This window comes from Telopea speciosissima, chromosome 6 (genome assembly GCF_018873765.1).
Source record: "Telopea speciosissima isolate NSW1024214 ecotype Mountain lineage chromosome 6, Tspe_v1, whole genome shotgun sequence".
Taxonomy (NCBI): domain Eukaryota; kingdom Viridiplantae; phylum Streptophyta; class Magnoliopsida; order Proteales; family Proteaceae; genus Telopea; species Telopea speciosissima.
Genome location: NC_057921.1, coordinates 31203807 through 31217063, shown reverse-complemented (window position 1 = coordinate 31217063; position 13257 = coordinate 31203807). Strand labels below are relative to the sequence as shown.

The 13257-nt window shown below is 39.6% G+C and overlaps 1 protein-coding gene across 1 annotated transcript; it reads right to left on the bottom strand.

The window, feature by feature from the left end:
• Positions 1-653: 653 nt before the first annotated feature.
• LOC122664948 (DEAD-box ATP-dependent RNA helicase 51) lies at positions 654-12600 on the bottom strand. The gene is made up of 12 exons (XM_043860995.1): positions 12150-12600; positions 11185-11370; positions 10141-10326; positions 3709-3792; positions 2405-2446; positions 2251-2322; positions 1862-2161; positions 1709-1747; positions 1498-1602; positions 1320-1388; positions 1106-1231; positions 654-1015 (listed from the first exon to the last, which is right to left on the bottom strand). The coding sequence occupies exons 1-12, from the start codon at positions 12561-12563 to the stop codon at positions 839-841; spliced, it is 1800 nt and encodes a 599-aa protein (XP_043716930.1). The 5' UTR covers positions 12564-12600; the 3' UTR covers positions 654-838.
• Positions 12601-13257: the final 657 nt, after the last annotated feature.

The window sequence follows — 13257 nt, the reverse complement described above, 5'->3', positions numbered from 1 at the left end:
GAGTGTATCACCCCAACACTTTTTGCGCATGGGGAGCCAGCGACCGAAGCCCCGGTGAACGGCAGCCGTAACTATAACAGTCCTAAGGTAGCAAAATTCTTTGTCGGGTAAGTTCCGACTCACACGAAAAGCATAACTATCTGGGCACTGTCTCGGAGAGAGGCTTCCAGTGCATAGATGCAGCCGCACGACTGGTTAGCGCTTTTTTTTTCCTTTTTTTACTAATGATAGATTGATCAAAAAGGAATATTTAAAAAAAGAAAAAAAGATTAAACAAAGAGGGAAAAAATAGGATAATATCTAATCTTAAAAAATTTAGCCAAATAAATGTCCTTGCACCGTTTCATTTCACTTGCACTTCTAACAAATGAAATTTTCATTTCAGTCTACTCCACTTCTACAAGGCAACTACTCGCAAAGTTGGTTGGTAACCCCCAAAGTTTTTTGCATAAAACTCTAAAAGGCATCTTCCCTCTCCCTCCATTCTTGTAGTGTAAGCCCCTCCGTGATGTAATGTACTGTAGGACCCGTTATATAAACCTCCTAGCCAAACACCCACCCACCCGGCCAACCCCAACCACTCCCTCCCCCCCCCCCCCCTTCCAACAAAAAAAAGACAAAAATGGGGGACTTCTTGGGTATATTAAACATCAGGGAAAATGTATCACTATTGCAACTTGTATTCAATAACTTTACTTTGTGGCAAAAGAACCAACCACTGAAAATTTAATGTCAAAACATATAAATAAACCCAAAATTGGAGGCAGCACTTTAGAAAGTGAAACCCACACTAAGAAGGAACCTTGAGACGGGATAAGGGGCATACTCTTCCATAAATCTATCTGGAAAACTGCCTTTTATCATTTTCCGCTTTCCTTCCATAAGGATTGTTTTCACTAAACCCATTCCGGGTCCCTTCAACTTTACGAATCTTCTTCCTGAACTTGGATGCACTGCTGTCAATATTCAAGTTAACCTTAGGAGGACATGAAAAGCCGAATGATGTAGCAACTGCCTGTCCAGCATAATCCAAAAGAAAAATCACTTTAGTATCATTAAGCAACATAGATACAGGAAAATGTCGATCAATAGCAAAGTTTGGCACCTGAAGGTCGAGCCGATGAACATTGAATATGTCCTTCAGAGAATGTGAATTATAGGCTAATATATAAGACCTATATGCATCTTTAGCTGATTTGTTCAAATAGTAGTTTTCAGCCACCAATTTTTCCTGCGTCAGATTCCCCAGTTATTCAAGTCCCTTGCAGTTAATTCATCAAGACCAAACTTATCAAATACAAAAGAAGATAAACGATTACCAGCTGCGACTGCACATTCTTCAGTTTTTTTTCATCGAACTCGTATTCTTTAACAGGCACTTTAGCAGCCTGCCAGTAAACAGAGGAAATTCATGTATAGTTCATACTATATTATCCAAACTTCTTTCCTAAGCAAGAAACCAGAAAGGTAGCAATCCTATTAATAAGAATAATGAACCTTAAGATAGCGAAGAAATTGCATCTCTTCAGGTATTAGGAAAAGTAGTGCATGACCCCTTCCGCCTTCTCCACGCGCTGTTCGACCCACACGATGAATATACTCCTATAGTGACCCACAAATAAAACATTACCAAAACAGTTCAAAAAGAGGGCAGACCAAAAAGGATCCACAATGTGTTTGCATACAAGTAGTCAGCAAAAGTAGGCACCTTGGGATCATCAGGAGGATCATACTGCACGATCCAGTCCTACAAGTAGAAAAAGGGAAATAATGGAAGAGACAATTAAAGTGAGCAGTCTTCGCACCATTAAAATGAATGCTATCCCAAACTATCATATACAAGCAGCGCAAAGAAAAATACCACATCAGGAATGTCAAGCCCACGAGCAGCAACATCAGTACATAATAGGATGCCCTTTTCTGCCTTGCAGAACTCAAAAAAAGTGGATGTCCGTTTTTGCTGCTTCTGCTTTCCATGAATATCAAGGCAATCTACCTGAATGTACCTGAGAAGATCTGCGTGATATTTGACCGAATTACAGGAAGAAAAGAAAACCATCACTTTCTTTGATAGATTCCTCTTCAAAAAGGAGTACAGAAGAATGAATCTCTTCGCACTAGGCATGATACAATAGCCTTGCTGCAGCCCTTCGTTGGTGACCTACAATGCCATGCATCTTATCAGCTTCTTTCCACAGGGAGAATAAAAAAAATTCACATAAATCATAATCCTGCCACTTATTTATTTACCTTTTTCCTCCCATCATCCACACCAATATACACTGGGGTAGATTGAAATGATAACCGTGCAAGATCCTCAACCTGCACCATGTGTTTTTCTTCTTTTAGTCTATCATGACAGGTAGAAATGGCCAGTCTAAGATTTTGAAAGAAAATCACATACCTTTTTAGTCTGGGTAGCAGAGAAAAGAGCTGTTTGCCTCTCCTGGCACAGCAGAAATTAATTTGATCAGCTCAAAGCTCAACATGTTATCAACAACTCCATGTAATGGCACCCAAATAAGAATGTAATCAGCAGAAAAGTAATTAAAGCAGGACACAAATCCCAAAAAACTGTGGGAACATAACTATAAATATATAAAACATGAGAAATAATTAAGGCACTAAGGTCTTAGTGCTGACCTTAGTGCCTAGTTAAATTGGTGACCAGCCCTTGAGATAGCATAGACGAGAGGAAGAACCCAGTACACATCAACAAATGGAAAGTTGAATTGCAATTTTATTTAACGAAGTAGCAAGCTGAGACTGCCTGCAAAGAGCAGCAACTCCAATGGAAGTCTGAAGAATATGTTGGCAAGTCCAGAGCCTGTGTTTTGCTTCAGCATTTCAGAAACTTGAGTCAGCTAGGCTTCGACTGAAGTGTAATAAAACCAGAGCTTAGTAAACCAGCACCAAAGAGGAAGACGATGAAGTGGAGAGAGAGAGAGAAAGGCTAGAGTGCGATGAAGGTTGATTGCTTCTAGCGCACCAGCCATATATTTATATTAATTCTGATTACATACTCTTAGTAGGATCCTACTAAGAATAGAAGTTCAGTTAAAATGAAAACAAACTACTTGCTAACCCTAAGTCCTAAGAATAAAAGGAAACAATAAAGGAAATAAAGATAACTAAGCTAACAGATGTCAGTTCTAAGGTGTTAAAGTCTTGGCTTCGCAGTTGGCTTCTAGTTCCGCATCAACCATCTGTCATCCAAATCTTTTCTTCCTTCATTACCTGTAACCGCAAGGAATATCCCATGGTACATTGGTCCAAATCTCGGATTAATTCAATTGTATGGCCCAGCATTTACTGTGAAATTTCTCTAGTAATTTCAATGGGGTCCAAAACCAATAGAAGGATAGTGTCTTTAACCATTTTTATTCAATTGATTTTGACATCTATCTGTTTCTGTTTGGACTCACACCAGGCACATGAGTGGGGGAGGGCGGTGCCTATGAAAAACTGATCTTTCAACCCCACCTGACCTGCCACGTGGCATATAATGCTGCAGTATTGAGATGTAGTGTGGTATTGACAGAACCACATCCTGCTCCTGCTGATTCCCCCCCCCCCCAAAAAAAAGAATTGGTTTGACCAATTCCTACCCCATCATTTAATAAAAGGTGGCACAGTTGTATCAGTATTTTCCCCTTAACATTTACCTAATTCAATTTTTGAAATAATAATGAACAACTGGGTATTTACCTTTGGCAGAATCTTTATTATTTTCTTCATTTCCTCCTCAAAATTTGCTTCCAGTAGTCGGTCAGCTTCATCAATCATAAGGCACTGCAAACAAATCAAATAGAACCTAAGAAACTAGTACATGTACAATAAGATATCCAGTAGAGTTTTATCCATATTTAAAACTATATATAACAAACTTAACCTAAATACAATACAAAAGAATCAAATTTCACACATTATGGCTTATTTGTCCATCTTTTCACTGGTCTAAGTTAATAAAACAGAATGACTTATAATGACATATGGAACACAGCCTGATGCAGATCGATTCCATGGTCTCAAGTATTCTCGCATAGACCATTGAAAGGCCAGCCCATCACCCCAATTAATGGGCCAGGCCACTGGGACTTAGAGCCAAACAGCTAAGCTGGGGCAGCCTCTATTGGCTGGGAGTTTTCAGGTTCTCCCAAAACAAAATTATGGGGATCTTTCAGCCTTGACAGCAAGCAGATTTCTTCCTTGATCTACAAGGACTTGGAGTTTCTAGAAGAATCTTGTTTCCTTTTTTATTTCAGTCCTTTTTTTTTGTTTCCTTTTTGGTTACTTAGTCTAGTCCAAGTAAAGTTTAATTTCTTATCACACAAGTCTCAACTATTCTAGAGACTTTCTATTTTTATGCTTACTATTTTGGGTTCAATCCTTGAGCCTATATAATGTAAGAGACCCAAGAGGTCCTCCCCACAATTTATAAAGATGATTACTGATTGTTTTGTGCATTCTATGGTCCTGTAAGAGGCTGGGGTGAGATACCTAGTAGGGAGAGAGTCCCAGGCTGAGATAGTCACCCTATCCCCCCATTCTTCTCTCCTACTCGATCTCCCTCCTTCTTCCTTTTCTGTTTTGATTTTCTGGATTCAAACAAGGCCAGCTGAAGCCTATTCTGAAGCTGTGATTGTCCTCTGGAATCTTCATTGAGTCCCTCATAGTTGCTGACATAACTTCTGATCAGGTGGAGTACTTCACACCTTGCAGCTGGAGTTCGTTTCTATTTTCTGTTGTTCAAACAAGTCCACTGATCTCAGTCATCTGAGCACTACCGAAGCTGATATTCTGAGGTTCAATTCATCCCCCCAAGGACTCCCACTCGACCAGCCTTTGGAGACCTTTGGATCTCATGTTTGAGGGACCTATTAAATCTCCCTTCACTGCTGCCGGCTGGCCTGTTCTGCAAGTCCTCACCGCTGCAACTTCAGTCCTTAACTTTGCAACCAGCCATTGAAATCTAGAGATATTTGGAGCACAGCATCTCCTTGTTGAGGCCTACACTCGACCCCAACTTCGAGCAGTTCTGCTGGCTGAATCTGAAGATCTACACTAAGTTTCTAATTTTGAACTTAGTTTCTATTTTTGTTATCTTACCATATCTCAGTCCCTAGCCATCAACTGAGTCTGAATTTTGGAGGACTGATTCACAATTTTGTTCTGCACATCCGATGGTAACTCACTTTCTAATCCAATGATTATTTTGTGGTGTTTAACTTCAGTCTAAATCTGGAATATAGGCTGTGTTTTGAGCCTGCAATAGGAGCAACAGGCTGCTGCCTAGCTTACCTGTGGATGGGATTATTTGTCATATATTGGGAGATATTGTTGGGAGTTTAAAGGTCATTATAACCTACTGTTGATAGGTCTGGGTTTAGCTTTTGCTACTGTTATAAGTCTGAGACCAGTACCTATTCAACTTCCCTTAACAAACATATTAACTGAAATGTGTAAAATGGAGATAAACTAAACAACATTAAGGATACCTCTGACAGATGAAATACAGGTTAACTAATAACTAATACTGTAGTAAGACATTAAGATGGTGGTGGGTTTTTTGCATTAATGAGCATAAGCAAGGCTGATGCAGGGCATCCTTTTAATCCAGCAGCCAGTCCAGATCTGTCTAGCCTGGACTGAATTAATTCCAGCCCTCGCCAATTCATGGACTTTTAGAAACAGTCAAATTCTGGTCCAAGACTAGGAATATGAAAAGACGCAAAAGAAAATACTAGTCTTGGATCAGAATTTGACTGTTCCTAGAAGTCCACGAATTGGCCAGAAGGGCTGAAATTAATTCAGTCCAGGCTAGACAGATCTGGACTGGTCTTGAACTTGGGCTGGACATTGGACTTGGGCTGGCTGCTGGATCAAAAGGATTCCTGCATCAAAGGCCCTCCTGGGGAATGGCTGAAGAGATTTGGCAGGAAGGAAATAGTTTTACGAGGAGGCGTAAGCAGCCAAATAGTTATCCATTAGGTCTTTAATTGGCACTTTTATTGTTGCCATGCACTTCTTTAAAGGTATTGCCTGTTTAAAGTGGTGAAGAGGATATTCGGTTTCACATCGGCACTTATTTGGTGATGACACACTCAGATAGGACTATTTAGGTTTGAAGGAATGGCAGAACAAAGATTCAGGTGGTCAATCCCAAGAAGTTTGGATCTTGTTTTCAATTTTTTCTGAATTTTCAAACATTAAGGGTGAAGATTTAAAAGCTAGGAAGAGAAAGGAAGTTCTGAGATATCCCAAAATTTTACCAAAATTAAAATTTTTTGGCTCTTCTTTTGACATAAGGGAAGGAGGTGGCACAATGTCCACTGTTACCTGGCACCCAAATTTGGGTATGCCCCACTCTCTTCTATCCCCAAATTAAATTTCAACCCAGATGGAGTTTTCCATGTGAGGACACAAAGCTTAAAAAATAATAGAACAGCCAAGATAAAGGTAAAATGGTTTCACGAATGAAAATAGGAGGGGAACAGCTGAAATAAAGGTTGGACATATGGTTTAAGTTGGACCACCCACCACCAAAGTTGACAAGTACCAAATTCAAGTAAAAACCCTATCTATCCAATGATATTGATTGTTCATATCAGCACTTCACGTGGCCCAGGATCAGGCATCCTAAGCTAGGGGTAATACAACTACATTTTCGCCTTCATATAATTGCAAATACTGACAAAATATTTGGAGAACTTCTGCTGATTAGGACAAACTTTCTGCCCAACAAAAACCAACACCACATCCTTTTTTCTGCAATTTTTGTTTAATTTATTCAAGATAAAAATATGCATTCTCTTATCAATCCTTTAATGTAAATAATAATTTTTAAGGAAATTTTCACATACCTCCCCTAAGGGATCACTTAATTACAAAAACACCCGTCAGTTTTGGAAAATACGCATGCCCACCTACTTTTGTAAAAAGTTAACAAATGCACCCATCCCGTTAACTTGGGACTAACAGTGTTAGAATTAAAAGGAAATTGACCAAATTGCCCTCATCTTCCCCAAATTGTTTAGGTTTTGAAAAAAAAAATCAAATGGATCTAACCATTAAACCCACCTCGTCTTCTCCATGCAACTCGGTTTCGTCATGCTTTGTGCTGGTTTCCCGGTTGTCTCTCACTAGATCTGGTCTACCCATGGTTATGCCAGTGCTTTGAACGCTGACAACTTATTTTTCGGTTCTGGAGTCATCGATTTTGCCGGCACCGATGTCGTTCACTTTTTCAGAGGGGTTGCAGGTCTTTGGGTGCACTCATCGAAGGTTCACGGCTATATTCGCGAGGGAAGCTTTCGTTCACGAGGTTTATGCACATGGAAGCCTTCTGGGTTGTTCATGGGTGATGGTGGAAAGCTCTTAGCAGCTCACATTATTCAGATTCTGGTGAGGTTAGCAAGAGATGGAGAGATGGCTCTTTTGAGTCCTTTGGAGGGAAGCGATAGAGTGGTGACCCAACCGTCGACATTGCAATAAACGCCTTCCCAAAGACAGCAATCCGAGGAGGAAGAAGAAGACTAATTCAGAGGAGTTGAGAGGTTGTGGGAGAAAGACAACAGAGACACTCGATCGAGCTCCTGGTAGGCATGGTGGGGTGTGGGTAAGCAAAAGAGGAATAGAAAACAGAGCAAAACAAAAAGGGGCGTCGCTGGATTGAGTGCAAACTTGTCGTGTCTCGAAGTATACAGCCGTAGAAGCATGACTTTGTCTCTGTCTTTGTATCTGTCTTGTGTTGCACACAGGCAGCCGAAGCAGCAGCAGGTTTTCTGCTAGTAATGACGTTTATTTGAACTGGGCCAATAGGGCAGAACATGAGAGAAGAGCATCTGCTGGTGGTGGAGGCGGAGGTGGTGAAAGAATAATGGTAGGGTGTAAGTAATGGGTGTGGGTGCGTGTGTGTGTGAGAGAGAGAGAGAGATATGGATGGATAAGCGGAAGTGGCGTTGGAATTGGGAAAAGGAATGGAGAGGTTGAGTTGTTCAAGTGAGAAAAAAACATTTTCACTGGATGGGGACATGGGGTTGGCAGTTGACCCCATGGAGGGTTCTGAAATCCGATTGCTGGATCTGAATCCATTGAAGTGGATTTCAGTGGGTTTAATGGTAAGATCCATTTGAATTTTTTTTTCAAACCCTAAACGATTTGCGGAAGATGAAGGCAATTTGGTCAATTTCCCTTTTAATTCTAAGGTTGTTAGTCCCAAGTTAAGGAGATGGGTGCATTTGCTAACTTTTTACAAAAGTAGGGGGGCATGCGTAATTTTCCAAAACTGACAGGTGTTTTTGTAATTACATGATACCTCAGGAGAGGTACGTGAAAATTGCCAAAAAATTGGAAAAATATACATATGTTTCAAAGGGAAATTGACCAAAGTAGTCAGACTAAAAATCCAAAAAATTACATTAATATACATATGGAAAAATACAACACATGTGATGGGTAAACTGTTGTATACACAAAAGTAGTCAGACAGATCATTTGTTTATTTCTGCAGTCAGTTTTATCAAACTACATGATCAGTTTATTAACTCTAAGCAGTTGATTTGTAAAACTAGAACATCAGTTTAAGAGACAAATAAGCATCATAAGTAAAACCATTTAGATTACAAGTGAATAACATATGGATTAGATAATGGTACATAGATGGACAGCCACATATACATCTATAGAGAGAGGATGTATCTTCAATAATGATGGCACAATGTGCAGTGGTTGGTTTAGATACCATATGGAACTCCAAGCTTATAGGACAAATATATTTAGCCAATGCTTACACCAAGGAGAAGATCTTTGATTGCCCAAATATAGGTTGACAAAAATTCCAGCACATATCATAGCCTTCCAGACTCCTGCTTCCACCTTAAAGTTTCAGATCCATGGGCAGCATGAAAATGAAAGGCTTTCCCCCAACCTTTTATCTTTGACTCCCCACCAAAAGGCTATGGGCAATCCTTCTGGCACTCACCTTTAAGCATTGGTTTTCTCAGGTGCAGACTTTGTGAACCTCCACAATAAACAGAAAATGTTCTCCCTTCCGTGTTCCCTCAGGGAGGGCTACAATATTCTTAACAAGCACATCTCACTAGTTGATACAGTCAATCGTTTTATGGAATTTGTAGAGGGGTACGTTTCCTGGAATGTGTCTTTTGCCTTTTTCTTTTTCTTCATACATCTCTTCTTCTCGCTAAATTATTAAAAATTATAAAAAAATCACCGAATTAGAATTTCTTAGAACTAGCAAATCAGAAGAACATCTAGTTGTAACCCTTATGGGACTCGACGCATATCAGGCTCATTCTATAGATTAAATGAAAAATAACCTGCATCAGACCATCTAATATTCTCGAGTTAACGTAGGCAAGGGGTTCCCACACATTTCCCCACCGAGACTGATATTCAGATATATCAATCATTTGGATCATGAGCAGAAATCTAAGCTTCACTGCATTTAAATCTCATCACTTTAATAACTTATCAACAACATGAGCTGAACAGAATGATTGTGTTCCCCCAGGTCAAGGACCAGATGAAGAATCAATAGGTGATCATCACGTCCAATTCCATAAACATCATTCTTGTAAAAATGACATCTTAGATATCCATAAAATCCATCACAGCCTTCAGCTCCAGACTTTGCAATGTAACATGGATTATAGAAAGAATACTTTTAATTTTTTTCATAAAGAATTCATTGTCAATCTCTACATAGACTTTACCCTTAGAAACATAGTATTTATGACAAACATCACTACATAATGTAAAAGTTTTAATGCAGTAACGCAATACTACGTTTTGTTTCCTGTATATGTAATTAGAATCCTCTAGGAAACAAGCAAAGGCTAAACTTACTCAATTGCATTCACATCCATTCAGTAATCATTAAATCCACTCCTTTCAAACAAGATCAACATTTTAATACTGACGCTGTCAATTCCATCCCATACTTACCTCCATACCACCAACACCCACCTCATAAAATAAGACAAATCAATACATAAATAGACGCAAAGAGAAAGGAAAAGCAGCTTGGACAACTAAACCAAAGGTAGGGAAAATAGTAACTAGACATAGAAACAATGATATATATTAGCATGGGAGGTGAGGTTAGAGAGTTTCGTTTACCTTCAAATTTTTATATATGAACCCCTTGGTAAATTGAAGGTGGTCAAGAAGTCTACCAGGAGTTGCTACTAACAGATTTACTCCTTTCACAAGACGCTCTGCTTCCCCCCTTCGAGCTGCACCACCAATAATCAGCCCTAGAGTTTGTGAGTGATACTTCAGAAGGTCCTTCGCCACAGCATGAGTCTGTTCATATGAGTTGGGGGGTGGGGGAGAGCTTTAGTGTGTGTGGAACTCCATATATCCAGAATGCACATGATGTCACTCCACTTACTCAAGTGCCTCCAAAAATTTGGCAGCAAGAGCATATTGGCAATTTAGATGAGAAAAGAAAAGAAACTAGAAAAGAATTTCATTAAATTCTGAGAGACATTCTACACACTGCTTTCTTCCAAAATTAAATACAAAACATGGTAGCAAATTGATAGTGATGATTAATGCTAGTGTAGTAAAAAATACCAGACAAACAATGCCCAGGTAATTGCTGTGCTTGACCCCCACCACCCACATAAATGCCTAGACAGGCAGTGGGTAGGAGGCCGCCAGCCCAATACTCTTAACATGGTTCTCAAAAATATGATAAAATATTATTCTCATTATAAGCTTATGTAAAGTGACATATAGAAAGTAAAGTTGTGGAGGTTGGAGAAGAGCCAATGAGCCATTTCAACAGACAGACAAAGACAAAGATAAAGATGAAGAGGAGATGATAAAAAGATATGTCCGTAACTCCTATGCTTTTACAAGAAAACCTTTTGAGAATTATATCAGACAGATAGGCACTACAATGATTAAGACATAACAAAAATCTACAATTTGCAGTTGGAAGATCATATTCTGTAAAATAATTCCATGAAATTTCGCATTTCAATCAAATTGAGCAACTTGGACCTCAAATTGCAAATTGAAAGCCCAGCTCATTATAGAAAAACACATAGCAGCAGAAGTTTGAATGCTTCCAGTGACTGAATATACAAAAAAAAATGTTCTTTTAAGAAAATTCTAGTTTCTGATTTAAAGGACGGGAGAAAGCATATATCTAACCTGTATCGCAAGTTCCCTTGTTGGGCAAATAACAACTACTCCAGTACCATTACGAGGAGTAAAACGGATGTGATACAACAATTCAATGGCTGGTACCAGGAACGCAAGGGTTTTTCCAGAACCTGTTCTCGCTGCTCCGAGAACATCCTTCCCTTCTAAAAGTGGTGGAATTGCTCTAGCTTGAATCTGTATTTTTAAATGAGAAATGAAAAATGAGTGGCAGATACAATATTGGGGGACAAAAGGAAAGGCGAAGGACAATGTCGAACAAAGAAATTTGCAGCTATCATGTGATTAAATGTTGCAAGGTTGCTAAATGTGTAAAGAGATTAGCCAATTCTTTTTTCCAGCTAACAAGTCGCTTATTCTATGACTGGCATCCAATAATTATAACAATGAATTTTGATAATAATCTTTATCCCCTAACTCATAAAAAACATCCCTCAAGCGGAGAAGGGGTTGTCAACCATGAATCCGAGACAAAAAGAAGACCACTTTTTGAAATACAGCAAAACATAGTTCAATGGGCAACAATGCTATCTAGCTTCCCTGATGGCAGCTGGAATAACCAACTCGTTCCCTTTGAATCCCTTTGAGAGATGAAGAATAAATTCAAACAGATTACTTTTTGGAACTCTACAGCGAATCAGAGGCCCAGTAATTGAAAGTAGGACCATTACTAGATACGAATGAGAGTCATACTAAAGCAAAATGTGGTTCCAATGTGAAAATAACCACTCTAACAGTGAAGATGACTATCCGTCCACCTCCTACTTCACATATCCGTTCTGTTTCACCAAAAATCTCAAGTAAACAATATTCCAGTCTATCATATTTCGTTGTCAGTTCAGTACTCTCCGGACCCCTTAATAGTTGATCCAACTAAAAAGTTGAAAATTGATTATTGCTGTGAAACCTAAGTTGCGAATTACTACGGTACCAATTTGCAGAGAAAAGGAGGTTACCTCGGTCATGTTCTCGAAGCCCATGTCTTTAATGGCTTTCATTGTAGGTTCTGAGACGCTCAGTTGAGAGAAAGACTGACTGCTCATGATTCCTGATCCGTTCTGCAATTTCTTCTTCTTCTGTGTCACAGTTGCCGTATCTATAGCTTTCTCCTCGTCTCCCTCGCCCTCAACGTCTTCTTCATCCTCGGACATGTTTTGATTCCCCTCCGCTGCAACCTCTTCTTCTGCCGCTTCTACTGCTGGAGTTGTGTCTTCTTCTTCTTCTTCTACGGTGTCTTCGCATTCGGCTTCTTCATTAGTCTTCTCCACATCTGAATCCCCAAGTATCTTCTTATTAGCTCTCTTTCTCTTTCTCTTCTTCTTCTTTTCCTCTTCGTTCTTACTGTGAAGCTTTTCGTCTTCTGCAGCCATGGCTTACGTGTTTGCTATGCTTCAGTTGAATTGAATAAGGGTATAGTGGTTACTTCTCTGCTCCGGTGAAGAGAAAGAGCTGCAACTTGCCGAAAGAACCGCGATGGAGAACGGCTGTTTTGATTTTTAGGGTTTCCTTTCCCGCGTTTCTACTCGCTTTTTACATCCAAAGTAGCGAATCTTGTGAATACTTTCAGAAGATAACATGTTGCACCCTAAATTCTCTTGAGTTGGGCTTGGGACGTCCAATTTCTTAGCCCGTACGGGATTGGTCAAAAACCAGTATCGACCTCTGTTGATACCGATTGCCCGAGTCGGTCTTAGCCGATACCATTATCAACCCCGATCCCGATATCAACGGACATTGACACGGCTAACCTACATGGTACCATTTGTCATTGTCATATCAACGTCACGTGTACGATGGTTTGGCCCATTTCCGTTTCATGGTTATGTGATCTTTGTAATCTTGAGTCATGAGCTCTCACGATATCTATGATACACTCTATTTACCGAGGGGGGAAAAATTCATTGTTATGAGCATATCGTCAAATCTCCATGGCGTCATATTGCAAAATTGTTGCCATGGTCCCACATCAGTGTCATAAAACATATCATAAAAAACACCATCATGGCTCTATCGCCAAATCATTAAATCATCATATTGCGCTATGTCGATTATTAGATATCGATG

Coding starts and splice junctions, on each gene's coding strand:
- LOC122664948 (XM_043860995.1), bottom strand. CDS start 12,563: ATGGCTGCAGAAGACGAAAAGCTTCACAGTAAGAACGAAGAGGAAAAG. Junction 2,323..2,404: donor CTGCTACCCAGACTAAAAAG/GTATGTGATTTT, acceptor CACATGGTGCAG/GTTGAGGATCTTGCACGGTT. Junction 2,162..2,250: donor TGGATGATGGGAGGAAAAAG/GTAAATAAATAA, acceptor ATGGCATTGTAG/GTCACCAACGAAGGGCTGCA.